General features: G+C 34.3%; 1 protein-coding gene across 1 annotated transcript; it reads right to left on the reverse strand.

Moving 5' to 3' along the window:
* Positions 1-8862: 8862 nt before the first annotated feature.
* On the reverse strand, positions 8863-21052 carry LOC133779826 (uncharacterized). Its single transcript, XM_062219729.1, has 3 exons — positions 20791-21052; positions 20427-20707; positions 8863-8922 (listed from the first exon to the last, which is right to left on the reverse strand). The coding sequence occupies exons 1-3, from the start codon at positions 20957-20959 to the stop codon at positions 8863-8865; spliced, it is 510 nt and encodes a 169-aa protein (XP_062075713.1). The 5' UTR covers positions 20960-21052.
* Positions 21053-21282: the final 230 nt, after the last annotated feature.

Here is a 21282-nt window from a genome sequence, read left to right on the forward strand (position 1 = left end):
ATTATATATAAGAAAATTTATGTTTTGTGTAAGACTTATTTTGGCCGATTACCTGTTTGAACTCTTTATTGTTAAAAATGAACTTTTAGACCTCGTGTTTTGTTTAAATATAGGAATGGATAGATCGATTATTTGAGCATTGTATTTTGGCTGATTAACCGTTTTGACCTTTTATTTTTATAAATTAACCTTTGGACCATGTATTTATTCAAAAGGTTCAAAATTCTTTATAAAAACTATATTATATATAATTTATGTTTTCTGTAAGGATTCACACCATTTTGAACTATGTATTTTAGCTGATTACCTGTTGGGACCTTTATTTTTAAAAATTAACTTATAGACCTCATGTGTTTGTCAAAATGTTAAAAATAGGAATAGATAGATCAATTATTTGAATACTATATTTTGGTAGATTACTCGTTTTGACTCTTTATTTTTAAAAATTAACATTTGGACCATGTATTTATTCAAAGTGTTAAAAATTCTTTATAAAAAAGTAAATTATATAAATATATATAATTTATGTTTTCTATAAGGGTTCACACCATTTTGAACTTTATATTTTAGCTGATTACCTATTTAGACCCTTCATTTTTTTTAAATTAACTTGTGGATCTTGTGTTTTGTCAAAATGTTGATTACCCATTTGGATCATTTATTGTTAAAAGTTAACATTTGGATCCCGTGTTTTGTCAAAATTTTAAAAATACAAATAGATAAATTATTTATTTATTTATTTATTATTATTATTATATATAGATATTTTTAATTGACATCTATTATTATTATTATTAAAATGAGAAAAAAATGAGAAAATGGATAGATTTTTTCCTTAATTAATTAATAGTCATAATTAGAAAATTTAAATAAAAAATGAGAAAAATTCACGGTTATTTATATTTATAATTTAATTAAACAGTTGTCGTAATTAAATATTTAATCAAATTTGAATTCAAATTAAAAAAAATGTGAAAAAAGAAGAAAATAAAAATGGTGATTTGGAGCAATTTTAGAGTGCAACATCATATAAATATATTAGAAAATATACCCGCCTTCGCGTAATTTTTTTTATAATAATTTTAAATATATATTTAAGGTAATTTTATATACGTTTGATATATATTATAATTTGAATTTATACATTTTGTAATTCAACTATATATATTTAACGTAATTCTATATCTGTTTGATTGATTTTATAATTTATATAATGTGAGTGAGAAATTTATACCTTTTGTAATTCCTCCATTTTTTAAAAGTTATGCTCTAATAGTAAAATTGTATTAAAAGTATCTAATTAATAAATTATTTGTTTCTCTCTCATTTCAAGAAATGAATAGAATGTATAATAGCATTTGAAAAGTAAGAGATGTGAAAAAATTAAGCTAACAAACAATATTAACATCAATTGTCATAATTATATACTTTTTAATTCATAATATGTACTTTGTTTCTAAAAAAAGATTTTGTGTGCTTCACATCAACGTTCACATCTTTTGTTGATGCTGAAATGACCACTAAATTACAATCTAGATATTTTGAATTTGAGATTTTTTTTACGTTTTAATAGCTCTTTAAATACATTTTTAATCAAATTAATATTATGTGTATATTGATGTATACATATATTTATATTTTTAAATGTTAAGATATTTTGGTTTGGAATTTGAAATTTTTTACCTTTTTGTTTTTTATTTTTTTTAAAAGTTAGATTTTTAACTATTAATTAATAGAACTTCACTTTTTTTTTATCTATATATAGATGCTATTTTTCAACTATTTTTTTCAAACACATATATTTAAAATAAAACAATATTTACGTAAAATATATTACTGCATTAATTTATAAAATATAGATTCTGAATGAATTAATTTATATATAGTAGTTACGTTTTTTTTATTATTATTACTACATTTTTTAAACGTGAAAAACAGATAGAGTAATTAATAATATCTTGTAAGTATCTTATTTACATTTAAAAAATATGTAACTACATATATTTTAAAATGTGTATGGTACATTTTTTTTAAATTACTACATTATTATAATCTATAAAATGAATAAAAAAAATAGATTAAATGAGAAAATAAATAGAATGCTTTTGAGCGATTTTAGTTTTGTAAATGTATAAAATAGATAGAGTAAATAATAATAAATTTAAAAAACATGTAACTACATATTTTTTAAAACGTGTATGATACATTTTTTTTAAAATTACTACATTATTATAATATATAAAATGAATAAAAAAATTAGATTAAAGGAGAAAATAAATAGAGTGCTTTGGAGCAATTTTAGTTTTGTAAATAAAATAGTTAGAGTAAATAATAATATATTGTAAATATCTTATTTAAATCTAAAAAACGTGTAACTGCTTTTTTTTTTTTTTAAATTACTATATTATTATAATCTATAACATGAATAAAAAATTAGATTGAAGGAGAAAATAGATAAAGTACTTTGGAGCAATTTTAGTTTTTTAAACGTGTAAAATAGATAGAGTAAATAATAATATCTTATCTAAATTTAAAAAATATGTAACAACTTGCATTTTTTTTTAAATTACTATATTAATATAATCTATAAAGTGAATAAAAAATAGTTTAAAGGAGAAAATAGATAGAATGTCACGTAATCTCCTTTAAGCTCTCATTTATATAATATAAATAATATCTTGTAAATATCTGTTATACCCAGATTTCGAGCCATGTTAATTATGACCTCGAAAGTTGGATTCGCAAATCAGTGGACCCATAAGTTTGGAAACATGCTCCAGGATTGTATGTCGAGCTTGCAGGATATAGACGACCTCGAGTATGGTGACCTCGAAGTATTCATGATCTCGGAAGACAGCTCCGGGAACACACTCATCTTCGGGGACAACTTCGGATCAGGGTTCCCGAGCTCGACGCACATACGATCTCGAAAAGCCATGTGACCTCGGAAGATGTCTCCAGCTCAAAAGGTGACAGGAAACCCGGGAGGCTAAAGCCTTAGAGATACGTGATAACCACCTTGAATATCTACAAGTGTTATAAATATGAGATGTAATCCTCATTTATTATTGTAAATCCCCTAGAATCATGGGATATTATTTGGTCAGTTATACGTCCCCTAGCCTTCAGGGGACGTTTCCTTTTATATCTGATTATGGGCATTTAAAGCCATTAATTTTATTTATATAAAAAGAGTAACTACCCAAAATATGTGGGAGAGTATTCTGCAGCCTTCTCTATAAATAAAGAAGGCATGCACCATTGTAAAGGACCGAAATTCTGATCCTTGAGAGAAAACTCTGGAGAATTCATTCTTGAAGAATTCCTAGAGATAATCTTGAGTTTAATAACAAAGACTCGTGGACTAGGCAGATTTAACTGCTGAACCACGTAAAAATCGTGTGTTTATATTGTTTTATTTCAATTGACCATTTTCAATTATTGTTTTCGTGCTCTTCTTTCACTGTTTGACGAAAAACGGCGCCAACAATATCTTATTTAAATTTAAAAAATATGTAACTACTTATATTTTTTTAAATTACTATATTATTATGATCTATAAAATAAATAAAAAATTAGATTAAATGAGAAAATAGATAAAGTATTTTTGAGCAATTTTGGTGTGCCACATAATCTCCGTAAAGCTCACCTTTATATAATATATAGATTTAAACTATATTTTTTTAAATACATATATCTAAAATAAAACAACATTTACATAAAAATACGTTATTGCATTAATTTATAAAATATATTTTTTGAATGTATTAATTTATATATAGGCGTAATTAGTAGTTACGTTTTTTTATTATTATTATTACTACATTTTTTTTAAACGTGAAAAATAGATAGAGTAATTAATAATATCGTGTAAATATCTTATTTACATTTAAAAAACATGTAACTACATATCTTTTAAAACATGTATGGTACATTTTTTTTAAATTACTACATTATTATAATCTATAAAATGAATAAAAAATAGATTAAAAGAGAAAATAAATAGAATGCTTTTGAGCGATTTTAGTTTTGTAAATGTATAAAATAGATAGAGTAAATAATAATAAATTTAAAAAACATGTAACTACATATTTTTTAAAACGTGTATGATTCATTTTTTTTTAAATTACTACATTATTATAATCTATAAAATGAATAAAAAATTAGATTAAATGATAAAATAAATAGAGTGCTTTGGAGCAATTTTAGTTTTGTAAATAAAATAGTTAGAGTAAATAATAATATCTTGTAAATATCTTATTTAAATTTAAAAAACATGTAACTACTTATTTTTTTTTAAATTACTATATTATTATAATCTATAAAATAAATAAAAAATTAGATTAAAAGAGAAAATAAATAGAGTGCTTTGGAGCAATTTTAGTTTTGTAAATAAAATAGTTAGAGTAAATAATAATATCTTGTAAATATCTTATTTAAATTTCAAAAACATGTAACTACTTTTTTTTTTTAAATTACTATATTATTATAATCTATGAAATGAATAAAAAATTAGATTGAATGAGAAAATAGATAAAGTGCTTTTGAGAAATTTTAGTTTTTTAAACATGTAAAATAGATAGAGTAAATAATAATATCTTGTAAATATCTTATTTAAATTTAAAAAATATGTAACAACTTGCATTTTTTTTAAATTACTATATTAATATAATCTATAAAGTGAATAAAAAAATAGTTTAACGGAGAAAATAGATAGAATGTTACGTAATTTCCTTTAAGCTCTCATTTATATAATATAAATAATATCTTATAAAATATGTAACTACTTATATTTTTTAAATTACTATATTATTATAATAAAAAAATAGATTAAAGGAGAAAATAGATAAGGTATTTTTGAACAATTTTAGAGTGTCATCTAATCTCCGTGAAGCTCTCCTTTATATAATATTAATTAAATTAAAGGAGAAAATAGATAAAGTGTTTTTGAACAATTTTAGAGTGACATATAATAATCTTCGTGAAGCTCTCATTTATATAATATACTAGAAAATATAACCGCGTTCCGCGCAGTATTTTGTAATTATTAAAACATATATATTTTAAAATATTTTTTGGGAGACTGTGGGGTGGTGATTCATTTTGACTATACTTGTACAACATGTTCGTTATATAGACACGTGAAGACTTCTTGACCATAATTTTTTATTTCATGATGGCTTTCACTGTTATTGTATAGCGAACCTCCTGTAGATTTTTGAAAAATTTTGACAAATTTTAAAGTACTGAAAACAAAGTTCAAAAAGCTTGTGTTGACGTCGTTTTTCGTCAACAGTGAAAGAAGAGCACGTAAACAATAATCAGTAATGCCCAATAAAAATATGATAATACAAACACGATTTTTTATGTGGTTCAACAGTTAAATCTGCCTAGTCCACGAGTCTTTCTTATTAAGACTTAAGAATATCTCTGAAAATCCTTCAAGGATGAATTTTCCAGAGTTTTCCTTAGGCTCACAAAAGTTCGGTCATTTACAATGGTGCATGACCTCTCTATTTATAGAGAAGATTTCAGAATACTATCCCACATATTTTGGGTAGTTACTCTTTTTATCCAAATAAATTAAATGGCCTTAAATGCCTATAATCCAATATAAAAGGAAACGTCCCCTGAAGACCAGGGGGTGTATAACTAATCAAATAATATCCCTTGATTGTAGGGGATTTACAGTAATAAATGTAGATCGTGTCTCTTATAGATGACTCATATAGGATATTCAAAGTTACTATCCTATATCACCAAGGTCATATTCTCCCAGGTTTCTTACTGACTTTCGAGCTATAACATATCCCGAGGCCACATGACTTCGAGCTCGTACGCGCGTCAGGCTCGGAGCCCCTGATCCGAGGTCATCCTCGAGAACAGATGCACTTCGGGGTCTACCTTTCGAGCTTGTGAGGATTTCGAGGCTACCATCTTCGAAGTCGTCTCTGTTTCGCAGGCTCGATGTTTAGATTTCGCACATATTCCAGACTTTACGAGTTCATTCATTATGCATTCAGTTTTCGAGGTCACACTCATCGTGGCTCGAAATCTGGCTATAACAGCTTGTTGTACATTTACTTTTATTTATTATTATTATACGCTTTGCATAGTTCTTTTTATAAAAAGTCTAAATTATGTATAAGAAAATTTATATTTTGTGTAAGATTTATTTTGGCCAATTACCTGTTTGAAGTCTTTATTTTTAAAAATTAACTTTTAGATCTCGTGTTTTGTCAAAAGAATAAAAATTGGAATTGATAGATTGATTATTTGAACACTGTATTTTTGCTCATTACCCGTTTTGACCCTATATTTTTTAAAATGAACCTTTGGACCATGTATTTATTTAAAATGTTCAAACTTCTTATGAAAATTAAATTATATATTTATATAATTTTTGTTTTCTGTAAGGGTTCATACTATTTTGAACCTTGTATTTTAGTCAATCACCCATTAGAACTTTTATTTTTACAAATTAACTTGTAGATCTCAAGTTTTGTCAAAATATTAAAATAGAAATAGATAAATCTATTATTTGAACACTATATTTTGGCTGATTACTCATTTTGATTGTTTATTTTTAAAAATTAACCTGTGGATCATATATTTATTCAAAAGGTTAAAAATTATTTATAAAAAGTAAATTATATAAATATATATAATTTATGTTTTCTATAAGGGTTCACACCATTTTGAACCTTGTATTTTAGTTGTTTACCCATTTTGACAATTAATTTTTTTTTAAAAAAATTAACTTGTGGACCTTGTGTTTTGTCAAAAATTAAAAAATAGGAATGTAAAGATAGATTATTTGAACCACGTATAATTTGGTTGATTACCCGTTTGAATATTTTATTGTTAAAAGTTAACATTTGGATCCTGTATTTTGTCAAAAAGTTAAAATATATTATTATTATTATATGTAGATATTTTTATCTATTATAATTTTTATTAAAATAAAAATGAGAAAAAAGAGAATAGACAAAATAGATAAAAAAATTTCTTAATAAATTAATAGCTATAAATTAAAAAAGTAATATAAAAAATGAGAAAAAAATACTGTTTACTTATATTTATAATTTAATTAAATGGTTGTTGTAATGAAATATCTAATCAAATTTAAATTCAAAATATACATCGTTGAAATAAATCAAATTCAAATTAAATTATACATGTTGCTAATATATATTTTTGTAAAACTATTACATTTAAATTAAAAAAAAACATAAATAATTTAAATAAACATTTATTATTTTTGTTGTTGTGCATTATTTTATTTTTAGTAATATTATTTTTCATTCATAATGTGTTCCTTATTTCTAAAAAGAATTTTTCGTGTTTCACATCAACCTCCGCATCTTTTGTTGCTGCGGGAATGTCCACTAAAATTACAATCTATAAAATATTTATTTATTATAGTGAAAACAAATCACAAATCCAAATAATGCCATTAGTAATATCTTATTTTCACAAGCTTAGTAAAATATCAAATCAGAGAAAAATACAATTATAAATATTGATGATTGATGATAATAATTATAATATTTTGTAAAACTATTTACTTTTGAATAAAAAATATAATTATAATATAATCAGAAAAATAGATATATAGAGAACCGAAAACTATTATGTAATTTTTAATTAATTTTTTTTAGTATTTTTCAATGATTAAGTAGTTAAGATATTTAAGCAAATTAAATTTTTAATTAAATTAATATGTATATATATATATTAATATTTGTAATTGTTAAGATATTTTAGAAAATAGAAAATGAATAAAAATTAGATTAAATGAGAAAATAGAAAGAGTGCTTTGAATAAATTTTAGAGTCTCACATAATCTTCTCGAAACTCTTATTTATATATATATATAGATTTAATATTTACTGAATTACATAGCGAAAAGAAAAATTGAAAATTTGGTACGTGGGTTCTTTAAAATTCATATATACAGTATAAATCGATATACTCAGAGTTTACTTTCTTTAGTGAAAATAATAATAATTAGAATTTTAAATAAAAATGACAGCATCAAGCGATTCAACACCCGATAATAAATTTTAATTCTCATTAATATTCACGTATTATATGTTCTTTCCAATATCAAGGTAGTTCTCTTTCTAAGGAAGAGAACTGCCTGCAAAAGCAACATATTATTTTGTAACGGCATACTTTTATGGGTTAAAATTGAAAAAATGAATAAAATATTAAATAAAATAAAAAAATTAGATACTTTAGATTGTAAAATGTTAATTATAAAATGATATAATAATATAATAAAACCTAATTGTGATAACTGTTTAGTTAAACCATATGTTACCATTCTCATTGATATCTCTTTCATGCTATTATTATTGGATAACTACTGTTACGTATGACTATATTAGAATCAATGTATTTATAAGTATGTGTATTAATTTGGTTAATTCTGTTACATTTGTTGAAGGGTTGATGTATGTATATATGTATATATATATTTTTTTTGACACAATATAAAATTATCACAAAATAGTAAAACTAGATTGTAAAAAATATAGGATGTCACCTTCTCATTTATATATAGATATAGATATAAATATTTTGTAAAACTATTCACTTTGGAATAAAAAAACATAATTATAATATAATAATAAAAATAGATATATAGATAATCGAAAATTATTACGTAATTTTTAATTAATTTTTTTAGTATTTTTCAATAAATAAGTAGTTAAGACATTTAACTAAATAAATTTTTAATCAAATTAATATGTATATATTGATATTTTCAATTGTTAAGATATTTTAGAAAATAGAAAATGAATAAAAAAATTAGATTAAATGAGAAAATAGAAAGAGTGATTTGAAGAGATATATTCAGGTATTATATGTTCTTTCCAATATCAAGGTAGTTCTCTTTCTAAGGAAGAGAACTGCCTGCAAAAGCAACATATTATTTTGTAACGGCATACTTTTATGGGTTAAAATTGAAAAAATGAATAAAATATTAAAGAAAATAAAAAATTAGATACTTTAGATTGTAAAATGTTAATTATAAAATGATATAATAATATAATAAAATCTAATTGTGATAACTGTTTAGTTAAACCATATGTGACCATTCTCATTGATATCTCTTTCATGCTATTATTATTGGATAACTACTGTTACGTATGACTATATTAGAATTAATGTATTTATAAGTATGTGTATTAATTTGGTTAATTCTGTTACATTTGTTAAAGGGTTGATGTACGTATATATGTATATATATATATATATTTTGGACACAATATAAAATTCTCACAAAATAGTAAAACTAGATTGTAAAAAATATAGGATGCCACCTTCTCATTTATATATAGATATAGATATAAATATTTTGTAAAACTATTTACTTTGGAATAAAAAAAACATAATTATAATATAATAAGAAAAATAGATATATAGATAATCGAAAATTATTACGTAATTTTTAATTAATTTTTTTAGTATTTTTCAATAAATAAGTAGTTAAGATATTTAACTAAATAAATTTTTAATCAAATTAATATGTATATATTGATATTTTCAATTGTTAAGATATTTTAGAAAATAGAAAATAAATAAAAAAAATTAGATTAAATGAGAAAATAGAAAGAGTGATTTGAAGAGATATATTCATGTATTATATGTTCTTACCAATATCAAGGTAGTTCTCTTTCTAAGGAAGAGAACTGTCTGCAAAAGCAACATATTATTTTGTAACGACATACTTTTATGGGTTAAAATTGAAAAAATGAATAAAATATTAAAGAAAATAAAAAATTAGATACTTTAGATTGTAAAATGTTAATTATAAAATGATATAATAATATAATAAAATCTAATTGTGATAACTATTTAGTTAAACTATATGTGACCATTCTCATTGATATCTCTTTTATGCTATTATTATTGGATAACTACTGTTACGTATGACTATATTAAAATCAATATATTTATAAGTATGTGAATTAATTTAGTTATTTCTGTTACATTTGTTGAAGGGTTGATGTACGTATATATGTATATGTATATTTTTTTTGGACACAATATAAAATTCTCACAAAATAGTAAAAATAGATTGTAAAAAATATAGGATGCCACCTTCTCATTTATATATAGATATAGATATAAATATTTTGTAAAACTATTTACTTTGGAATAAAAAAATATAATTATAATATAATAAAAAAAATAGATATATAGATAATCGAAAATTATTACGTAATTTTTAATTAAATTTTTTAGTATTTTTCAATAAATAAGTAGTTAAGATATTTAACTAAATAAATTTTTAATCAAATTAATATGTATATATATTGATATTTTTAATTGTTAAGATATTTTAGAAAATATAAAATGAATAAAAAAAAATTAGATTAAATGAGAAAATAAAAAAAGTGATTTGAAAAAATTTTAGAGTGGCACATAATATCCTTGAAGCTCTTCTTTATATAGATATAGATATAGATATAGATATAGATATAGATAGATAAATATAGATAATTTTTAATAGTATTGTCGGATCAGTTTCAAATTTCAACTTTCAATATCAAGATCTTATGGTTTCCTTATTTTTTTTTAAAAAAAAAAATTGTATACATTTTATATATATTATCGTATCATATTTGTTACAAAATTTCAATATCTTATTCTTAATTTCTTATGGTTTCCTTATCTTTTTTAAAACAAATATGTACATATTAATATTAATATTAATATTAATATATATATATATTATATACATACATATTACACAACAAACCCTAAGAACAAAATAGTCACTCAGTCAATTAGTGGCACCCATCGGCCATTCCTCTTGTGAGTCTTCTCAACGTCGTCGTCGTCATCGTCACCGTCTCACCGATCACTCACCATCCTCTTCTCTTTGTAAGTATTATAAATATATATACACACACAATTATACATGCTTATACATTCCTTAATCCTTAGTCACATGTATAAATTTAGAGGGGGCTTCATTTTAAGCCATACATGTAGAACTCTCAGTGTTTACAATTTGTAAATAGTTTTCGGTGCGATTTTTTTTATGACCGTGTATATTGTAGCTATTTAGAGCATCCTGCAAATTTTCAGAAAATTCTGAATAGTTTACAGTACCGAAAACTAGGTTCAAACATGTTGTTGCACGGGTGACTACTTTTTTTTATGCGAGTGGAAAATAACATGTTTGAACCTACTTTTCGGTACTGTAAACTATTCGGAATTTTCTGAAAATTTGCAGGATGCTCTAAATAACTACAATATATTCGGTCATAAAAAAAGTCGCGCCGAAAACTATTCACGGGTTGAAAAATACTGAAAGCCCTACCGATAGGACTTAAAGTGAAGCCACTATAGAAGAATTGTTCTAAATTTATATATGTGTTTGTTTTCATTTTATACAAAACATTTGCTTGCAAAGTTGTCAATATAAAAGAAGATGTATTGCAGTGTTATATTATTATTTTTTTCTAATAAACAGCTACTTGTTATACCCAGATTTCGAGCCATAGAAAATATGACCTCGAAAGCTGAGTTCGCATTAAATGGTCTCGTGAGGGTTAAGGGTATGCTCTACGATTGTAAATCGGAGCCTGCAAAGTATGGTACAGATCTCGAATATGGTGACCTCGAAATGATCTCGATCTCGAAGGATAGCTCTGTGAGCCCCTCATCTTCAGAAGCAACTTCGGAGTAGGGATCTCGAGCTCGATATGCCATCTCGAAAGAAATGTAAGCTCGGGAAGTGTCAGCGGCTCGCACAATGACGTGAAGCCTTGGAGATACGCAATGACTACCTTGAATATCTACAAGTGTTGTAGATATGGGATATGATCCTCATTTATTAATGTAAATCCCCAAGAATCGTGGGATATTATTTGGTCAGTTATGCGTTTCCTGGTCTTCAGGGACGTTTCCTTTTATATCTGATTATAGGCATTTAAAGCCATTTATTTTATTCACAAAAGAGTAACTACCCAAAATATGTGGGATAGTATTCTGCATCCTTCTCTATAAATAGAGAAGGCATGCACCATTGTAAATGATCGAATTTCTGATTCTTGAGAGAAAACTCTGGAGAATTCATGCTAAAGGATTGTTCAGAGATAATCTTGAGATTAATAACAGAGACTCGTGGACTAGGCAGATTTAACTGCTGAACCACGTAAAAACCGCGTGTCTGATTCGTTTGTTTGTTTTAGCCATTGTCTTTAATTGTTTGCGTGCTCTCTTCTTTTATCTGTTGACGAAAAGCGGCGTCAACAGTTTGGTGCTTTCATTGAGAGCCTCAAGCATCCATCCCTGAGAGATTCATGGCTACAAACAATCAGAACACTCCTGAAGAAAATTACCCAAGGCGTCCTGGAAAACAGCCAATGGAGAACCCGGACGCTGATGAAAGGAGTGGGTCCTCTGATTCCCGGGGACCACCTCCACAACCAAGGGATGAGGACATGTACTATAACCCTGAGCGTTATGTCCCTATTGTAGAATTGGAGAATCGGCAGCTGAAACAACTGCTGGCAGATGCCAACAAACGTAACGAGGAGTTGACTAGGATAGCCGCGGAGGCGTAGGTGGCTCAGCCCCCACCTCCGCGCGAAGACCGAGCCCCTCCTCCAAGGGACGTGCACGTTCCTCCCCGGAAGCCCCGTGGACGTCCACGAAAAAATGCTAACACAAGGAGGCCAGCTCAGCCTCCAGCACCAACAGAGCCATCTGCTCCTTCTAGGCCTCAGAGGAGTACCCGAGCTCGGGTCCCGCCTAATCCACCCGTGGAAGTGCTTACAGGAACTGAGAACAACCAAGCTCCTGTCGAGGCTCGGACTCAGGTTCCTGGTAGCGCACCAAACGCAACCGGCCCATCTCGGGCAAATTCTGGACCTTCCAGGCCGAGGCAAGGACGGCAACCACCGTCACCTATACGGTTTCCTCCGTCTCCCGTAAGATATCCTTCACCTCCCCGCAGGAACGCTCAACCTGGTCGAGATCAGGATCAAGGGCGTACAGGGGAGAGACAAGGAAACGGGGAGACGTTCCAGGGGCGGAAAGGCGCGCTATCCGAGAGAAGTCAGACGTCCCGATCTCGTACTGCAGTGACGAGGCGACGTAGAAAGGATCCACCACGAAATGACCGATCGATGAGTTTCACTAGCGATGAGTCCGGAGAAACAAGGTCTGTCAGTAAACACGACCGGGGTCGTAAAAATACTGGGAATCACAAGAGCCATCCCGACCTGCGCAATCACCTGAATCAGAGCAGGGGAAAGGGAGATCAGACAAACCCGGATCTTAGGAATCATCTGAATGGGCGTAGAGATCCCTCACGGAGACGCGAGCCTGGGATCGCGATTAATGACTATCAATTCCAAACACCGCTTAAGGACCCAGTACAAGAAAGGATCGATCAGCTCGAAAAAGCCTTTAGGCTTTTGAAGAATGAGCGAGGAAACGGTCGATATGAGGACTCTGATGAGGAGCTCGAGCCGTTTGCTCCCAATATTTCTAGCACTCAGTTCCCCCAAGGGTTCCGGATTCCTCATGTCCCAGCGTTTGAGGGAAAAACCGACCCGTGCAGCCATCTGAGTACATTCAACACTATTATGAGAGCTAGTAACGTAGGTTACGAGCTCAGATGTATGTTGTTTCCAACATCATTGGCCGGGCCTGCCAAGAGTTGGTTCGAGAAGTACAAGAGACATTCTATAACTTCGTGGGATCAATTGTCTAGAGACTTCAAGAAGCAGTTCCGGGCTATGGTGGGAGTCAGACCCGAAGCATCCACTTTGACTAACGTCCGACAACAACCAGGCGAAACACTAAAGAGCTACCTGACAAGATTTAATCTAGAGGTCGCCCGAGCTCGTGACGTGGATGACAGCGGGCACTTGATGGCCATCCGAGCTGGTGTTTTACCCGGGAGTGCACTTTGGGATGACATACAAGGGAAACCGGTGAGGTCGATAACCGAGTTTAACAGACGGGCGCAGAAATTTGTTAATGTAGAGGAAGCGAGGTCAACACTCAAAGCGACCTCGCAGACCGAAACTACAACGATAAACATTAACTCCGCCTCAACCTCGGTTGACCCTCTAGTTACACAGCCTGCCTCGGAGAATCCTTCCAAGAGAAAAAAAAGCGAGGGAAATAATCCCGAGGCTGATGGAGGAAAGAAGAAAAAAGGAGAAAGATATTTCTCCGTATATAAAGTGCATACCGAGCTCAACGAGTCCCAGGAAAACATATACCTGGCTAATGAAAACCAGGTCCCCTTCAGGCGACCAGATCCTATGAGGAATCAAAAGTCCAAGAGGGACTCCAGCAAGTATTGTCGATTTCATAGGGACACCGGCCACACAACTGATGAGTGCCGACAGCTGAAGGACGAGATCGAAGGATTGATCTCGAGAGGTTATTTCCGGCAGTATATCAAAAACCAGAATACTGGACAGACTACTGCCAGCCAGAGAGTAGCCGCACTTCCGGCGACACAGAATAATAACTCCCGATCTCGGGATGAGGATAGGCCTCCACCGATAGATGGAGAGGACGTAATAACCATCTCGGGAGGTCCTCATCTCGCAGGAGTGGGCAGAAATGCTCAAAAACGATATGTGAATGAGCTGAAAACAGGGGACGGGTCTCCATATGAACCCGAACCAAGGGCACCAAAAAGCCAAAGGGTTGAGACTCAGCCTATAACCTTCACCGAGGAGGATGCCTCTCACGTCCAGTTCCCTCATCATGATCCACTCGTCATCACCCTACAGCTTGCCAACAAAAGAGTGCGCCGAGTTCTCATAGACAATGGGAGCTCAGTTAACATTCTTTATAAAGCAACCCTAGAGAAAATGGGGCTCTCCCTTCGCGACCTGAGGGCTTGTGCAACCACTTTGTACGGCTTTTCTGGAGAAGGAACCGCTTGTATGGGGTCCATTGAACTCCCTGTGACCTTGGGAGACTATCCAGTCTCGGTGACCAAGATGATGGAGTTCGTGGTAGTAGAGTTACCATCTGCCTACAATGTATTGCTCGGGAGACCCGCCCTGGTCGGGCTGGGGGCAGTTTCATCTGTAAGGCATCTAGCCCTTAAGTTCCCAACTCCAAGCGGGGTCGGAACATTGAAAGGAGATCAACTGGCAGGAAGGGAGTGCTACAGCATTTCCTTAAGGGGAAAGAAACAAACAAGCGCGCAAGCACTTGTTGTCATACAGTATAAAGACGGGACAGTTCTAAAAATTGACGAGGAGATCGATCCAAGGATTGAAGAGAAGATTGACCTCCAACCTTTGGAGGAGCTCGAAGAGGTTCAGCTCGATGAATCCAGTCCCTCGAAAAAGGTGAAGGTCGGGAAACACCTCCTAGACGAATCAAAATAGCAATTAATTTGCTTTCTGAAGAAAAACCAGGATGTCTTCGCGTGGTCCCACTCTGACATGGTGGGAATAAGCCCTAATATAGCGAGCCACGCATTGAATATAGACAAAAGCTTTCCTCCGAAGCAGCAAAAGCGAAGGCAGCTGGATGAAGACAGAAAGAAAGCACTAAAGGAGGAGGTGGACAGGCTGAAAGCAAATAATTTTATAAGGGACGCTTTTTACCCTGATTGGGTGGCCAATCCAGTGTTGGTCCCGAAACCCAATGGGACATGGAGGACGTGCATTGACTACTCAGACCTCAACAAGGCCTGCCCGAAAGACTGTTTTCCCCTACCGAGAATTGATCAGCTCGTGGATGCCACGGCGGGGCATGGTCTGATGTCATTCATGGATGCCTATTCTGGATATAACCAGATTCCCATGCATGCCCCCGACCAAGAGCATACAAGCTTCATTACGGATAAAGGGCTCTACTGCTACAATGTCATGCCATTCGGACTCAAGAATGCCGGAGCAACGTACCAGCGGCTCGTAAACATGATGTTCTCAGAGCAAATAGGGAACAACATGGAAGTTTATGTTGACGACATGCTCGTAAAGTCTCAACTTAACAAGAACCATGTTGATGACCTCGAAGAGTGCTTTGGCGTGCTCAGAAAGTACAACATGAAGTTGAATCCTCAGAAGTGCACTTTTGGGGTGTCTTCAGGGAAATTTCTGGGTTTCATTGTCAACTCTCGTGGAATCGAGGCTAATCCCGATAAAATAAAGGCCCTGATTGATATGCCGTCACCTCGGAAGCATAAAGATGTTCAAAGCTTGACTGGCAGGATGGCAGCTCTGGGCAGGTTCATTTCGAAGTCAACGGACCGCGGTCTCCCGTTCTTCAACTTATTGAAAGGAAGTAAAAAGTTCGAATGGACAGACGAGTGCGAGCTAGCCTTTCAAGAGCTAAAAAGGCACTTAGCCGAACCACCTATCCTATCGAAACCTGAGATGGGAGAAGTACTGTTCTTATATCTCTCAACAACTGAACACGCGATAAGCGCGGTGCTCGTCCGAGAGGAAGAGAGAATACAGAAACCCGTCTACTACATCAGTAAAAGATTACTGGGGGCAGAGTCAAGGTATCCACTGATGGAGAAACTCGCCCTCAGTCTGATCCACTCATCTCGAAAGCTCCGCCCTTACTTTCAGGCACATCCTATCCATGTACTGACAGATCAACCATTAAGGCAAGTCTTGTCCAAACCAGAGGCATCTGGTCGACTCCTTAAGTGGGCTGTTGAGCTCGGACAATTCGAGATCACCTACCATCCGAGAACAACCATTAAGGCACAAGCGTTGGCAGATTTTATAGTAGAATGCACCGGTACAGCCGACGACGAAGTAACAACCACGGCCCACGAGCTATGGAAACTTTACGTCGACGGGTCGTCAAATGAAAATGGAGCGGGGGCAGGAGTTATTCTGATCACCCCTGCAGGGAGCAAATTTCACTCTGCATTAAGATTCGGCTTTAAAGCATCTAATAATGAAGCTGAGTACGAGGCTTTACTGGCGGGACTACGAATAGCAAAGGAACTCAAGGCCAGAGCTATACATTGTTACAGCGACTCTCAGCTCGTAGTTAATCAAATCTTGGGAGAGTACCAGGCTCGCGGCACAAAAATGGCAGCTTATCTGGAGAAGGCAAAGTGCGCATTGGAGTTTTTTGAGTTTTATGCAATCGAACAGGTTCCCCGAGAACAAAACTCAAACGCAGATGCCTTAGCTCGCCTCGCCACCTCCGCCGAAAATGAGGAGCTGAATGTTGTGCCCGTAGAGCACTTGTCAGCACCCAGCATTACTGAGCCAGACAAGGAAGATGTGTGCATGATCGAGACAGAACCGACCTGGATGAGCCCGATCGTTGACTACCTCGAAAATGGAATTCTTCCAAAAGATCGAAGTCAGGCTCGGAAACTAATGTATCAACTTCCTCGTTACACCATCCTGGATGGAAGACTATACAGAAGAGGGTATTCCATGCCATTGCTCAGATGCGTGACTCCCCCCGAGGCAAAGAAGATTATTGAAGAAATTCATGAAGGGTTCTGCGGAGATCATACCGGGGGGCACAGCCTATCCAAGAAGATTATACGCCAAGGATATTTCTGGCCAACCATTAAAACGGATTCTTTTGAGTTCGTGAAAAAGTGCGACAAGTGCCAGAGATTCGCCACGATACCCCGAGCTCCACCTTCCGAACTAACCATGTTGACGTCCCCATGGCCTTTTGCGGTATGGGGCATCGACCTCATAGGCTCACTTCCAACTGGCAAAGGAGGAGTAAAGTATGCTGTGGTCGCGGTTGATTACTTCACAAAATGGACAGAGGCTGAACCACTAGCGACCATAACTTCAAAGAAGATCCTAGATTTCGTGGTAAAGAACATCGTATGCCGATATGGAGTGCCAAGAAAGATTGTGTCTGACAACGGAACCCAGTTTGACTGCGACTTATTTACCAACTTTTGTAACAAGAACGGTATAATAAAGAGCTTTTCGTCAGTGGCTCACCCTCAGGCGAACGGTCAGGTCGAAGCCGTTAATAAAACTCTCAAGAGTTCCTTGAAGAAAAAGTTGGAAGAAGCAAAGAGACGATGGCCTGAGGAATTACCCCAAGTCCTTTGGGGATATAGAACTACAGCTCGGACATCAACTGGGCATACCCCGTTTTCTCTAGCATACGGCTGCGAGGCAATGTTGCCCATTGAGGTCGAAATTCCGACAATTCGAACTCAGATTTACGACCAAAGTTCCAATCATACTCAGCTCGAAGAAACCCTAGACTTGATCGAAGAAAAAAGGGAGGAGGCTCAGCTGAGAAATGCTGCTTACCAGCAACGAACAACAAGATATTTCAATAAAAGGGTCCGAAGTCGAAAGTTCGGAGTAGGAGACCTGATTTTGAGACGAGTATTCTTAGCAACCCGAGATCCAGCAGCAGGAGTACTCGGGCCAAACTGGGAAGGACCATACCAGATAGAATCAGTCATCCGCCCTGGCGTATACAAACTTGCGAGATTAGATGGGAACCTCATACCACGAGCATGGAATGGCGAACACCTTAGACCATATTATCAATAGTGTAGGAAGTGTTGCCCGTAACCATGATTTTCTGTACTTAGTTTGTTTTTGAATTTCAAATAAAGGGTCTACTTTGTTTCACATGTAACTTATTTTTATTTTTGCAATCTCTCTTAATTTAATAACCTATGGTCACACTCATAGGATATTAAGGGGGCAACATTGGTATACATACCTCTAGCTTTAAAAAATAAAATAAAATAAAATAATACAATACAAAAAGTATTTGGATACAACCAAATACGCGAGCTAAGATAGTTCGGACTTAACCGAGTTATCAAAAACAAAAAAGTATTTGGATATAACCAAATACGCGAGTTTAGATAGTTCGGACTTAACCGAGCGAGCTTAGATAGTTCGGATTTAACCGAATTATAAAAAACATTAAGTATTTGGAAATAACCAAGTATGCGGGCTTAGATAGTTCGGACATTACCGAGCTACCAAAAACCAAAAACGTTTGGAATTAACCAGATGTGCAAGCATAACAGGTTTGGAACAAACCAGCCAAATTATCGATCAATGATGAATGGGAGCCTAAACCCGTCACAAAATATGTCGAGATCGAGGCTGGAACATCTTAAAATAGTTTCGAACTCATAACCTCGGAGCTAAGATACTAAGGATGAGGGAAAGTGACTAAAAAGATTAACCAAATCATTCATATTACATGCCATATAAGTACTTTTCAGTTCATGGTTACAGTAATGTCCGACCTTGATAAATAACGAGGTTGGAAACGGATAAATCGAATAAACTATGCATGAATGCATCGAATTTCGAGCCTAAATCCAAACTATGTTTGTATGCATAAATAAACATAACCGGTCCATTAATTATAAAAATATGCAAAATATTTCGAACCAAGAAATGTAAGTATATAAAAGAATAATAAAGGGAATTGTATCAGCCCCGTGGGCACAAGTTGAAATAATTACAGAAATAATGGGACGCAGCCCCGAAAACTGATCTCCCCGAGGTCAGATTCAAAGAAGAGGAGTCTCCTTGGCCTTCTCAGCATCAGTGGCACCGGACCCCTCAGGACGAATAGCATGACTATCCTCCTGAGCTCCCTCCGAAACAGTACTCGGAGTAGCTTTATCCTTCTCGAGCTGGTCAGCCTCTTCCTTCTCGAGCCGGGCATTCCATCGTTCGAGGAAGGACGCCTCGAGGGGACCCAAAAAACTGGTGTCCAGTTCTTCGTTATAGGCCCACATCTGGTACATGGCTGAATCGACCGCCGTTTCCTTCTTTTCTTTGAACTCAGCAGTAAGGCGGGTTTTGATATCCTCCATGAGGTCGAGGGTGACGGCCTTGTCTTCCTCGAGCTTCTTGTTGGTCTCCCGAAGCTGGATGTTGTCTTTCTTCTGCTCCTCGAGTTCGTTTTTCAGCTTTCCGAGCTCCTTGGCCATTTCCTCATGCTCCTTAACCACTGCCTCGAGCTTAGTATTCACTGCCTTCAGGTCGTCATTCGCTTTAAGGTGGAGGTCCCTCTCCCCTTGGGCAAGGGTCCTGCTCGTATGGACCTCGTTGTTCAGCTCGTAATTAAGCTGGGCAGTGAAAGCAAGAGCCTGAAAAAAAGGAAGAAACCATCATTAGCCTCGAGACAGCATGAATGTAAGCAAAGGGAATATATAGGATACTTACCGCGGCAGTGTGCTCGATACTCTTCTCGTACAGAACAGTGCGGTCCCGAGTGCCAGTTAGACACTGCCACTGAGGAGCCTCAAAATTGCCGTAGCTCTGGCCAATCCGGGACATTACATCCGAGATCAGCGTAGACCCGTGAGGACCGGCAGCATTATCCACCACATACGAATCCATATGGGTGGAAATAGTTAGCTTCTGGGCTCGGGAAGCAGAAGGTCTTTTGACGAGCTGGGTAGAAGGCAGTTGACCCACCACAGGAGGTTGGGATTCAACCACGGCAGCGATATCAGTCTGCGAGGCCGGCGCCACCACAGGGACGACGGCCTGCGAGGGTGGTATCGTCATGGGGACGTTAGTTTGGCCAGTCGACGCAGCAGCAGAGCTCGAAGCCGGCGGGGGAGGAGGAGGCGTTTTCCTGGATCTCTTGGAGCTTTTCCCAGGCTGACTGGTTGTCAGTCCCCTTGCCCTGGGGCGCTTGCTCCTCTTGGCACCCGCATTGTCGATGAGGGCGTCGAGGTCGGAGTCCATGTTGCCTGCACAAGTCATCACAGTGAGTCAGTGAAAGAAATACAAGTTACTCCAACACTATATAGAGTGGTGAAAGAAAAAACCTAACTGGAACTTTCCCCCGAGATCGAGCTTGGGGACCATGAAATTCCCCCGTCTTCAGAAGAGGCGGGGGGAGGGCCTTCCCTATAAGTTGGTGATAACCTCGAAAGGTCCCTATAGTCATTGGTCCCATACTGCACAGCTATCCCATTCCACATCTCGTCTGTGGTATACATAGTGTCGTATTTCCCGAGCCCACTATCAAACCTATGGACACAGTCATCTACCCAACTCCATATATAGAAGTGATATCTATCCTGTGGGCACGAGACTAGTCTATTGGGCCTGTGTTTTAATAAAGTGGGAGACCACATTCGTGAAGTAGGAAGGGTTTTACCTCCATCGGAGTCCGAACTCGAGGCTTCATCATTTGCCTCGTTCCCTGACCGCGGACTTCTCGAGCGAATTGGGAGAGGTGGTTTCCTTTCCCTCCTCGGAGGAAGGATGCCTGTGGGCAGAGGCACTTCCTCCCAGCGTTCGTATTTTTTACTGGACCAGT

Source organism: Humulus lupulus, chromosome 5 (assembly GCF_963169125.1).
Source record: "Humulus lupulus chromosome 5, drHumLupu1.1, whole genome shotgun sequence".
Taxonomy (NCBI): domain Eukaryota; kingdom Viridiplantae; phylum Streptophyta; class Magnoliopsida; order Rosales; family Cannabaceae; genus Humulus; species Humulus lupulus.

What these genes read in the sequence shown, in the direction of transcription:
- LOC133779826 (XM_062219729.1), bottom strand. Translation starts at nt 20,959, where the DNA reads ATGTATACCACAGACGAGATGTGGAATGGGATAGCTGTGCAGTATGGG. An exon ending in GATCTCGGGGGAAAGTTCCA is followed by an intron (nt 20,708 to 20,790) that starts GTTAGGTTTTTT and finishes TGACTTGTGCAG; the next exon opens with GCAACATGGACTCCGACCTC. An exon ending in TTGAATCCCAACCTCCTGTG is followed by an intron (nt 8,923 to 20,426) that starts GTGGGTCAACTG and finishes TTGCTTTTGCAG; the next exon opens with GCAGTTCTCTTCCTTAGAAA.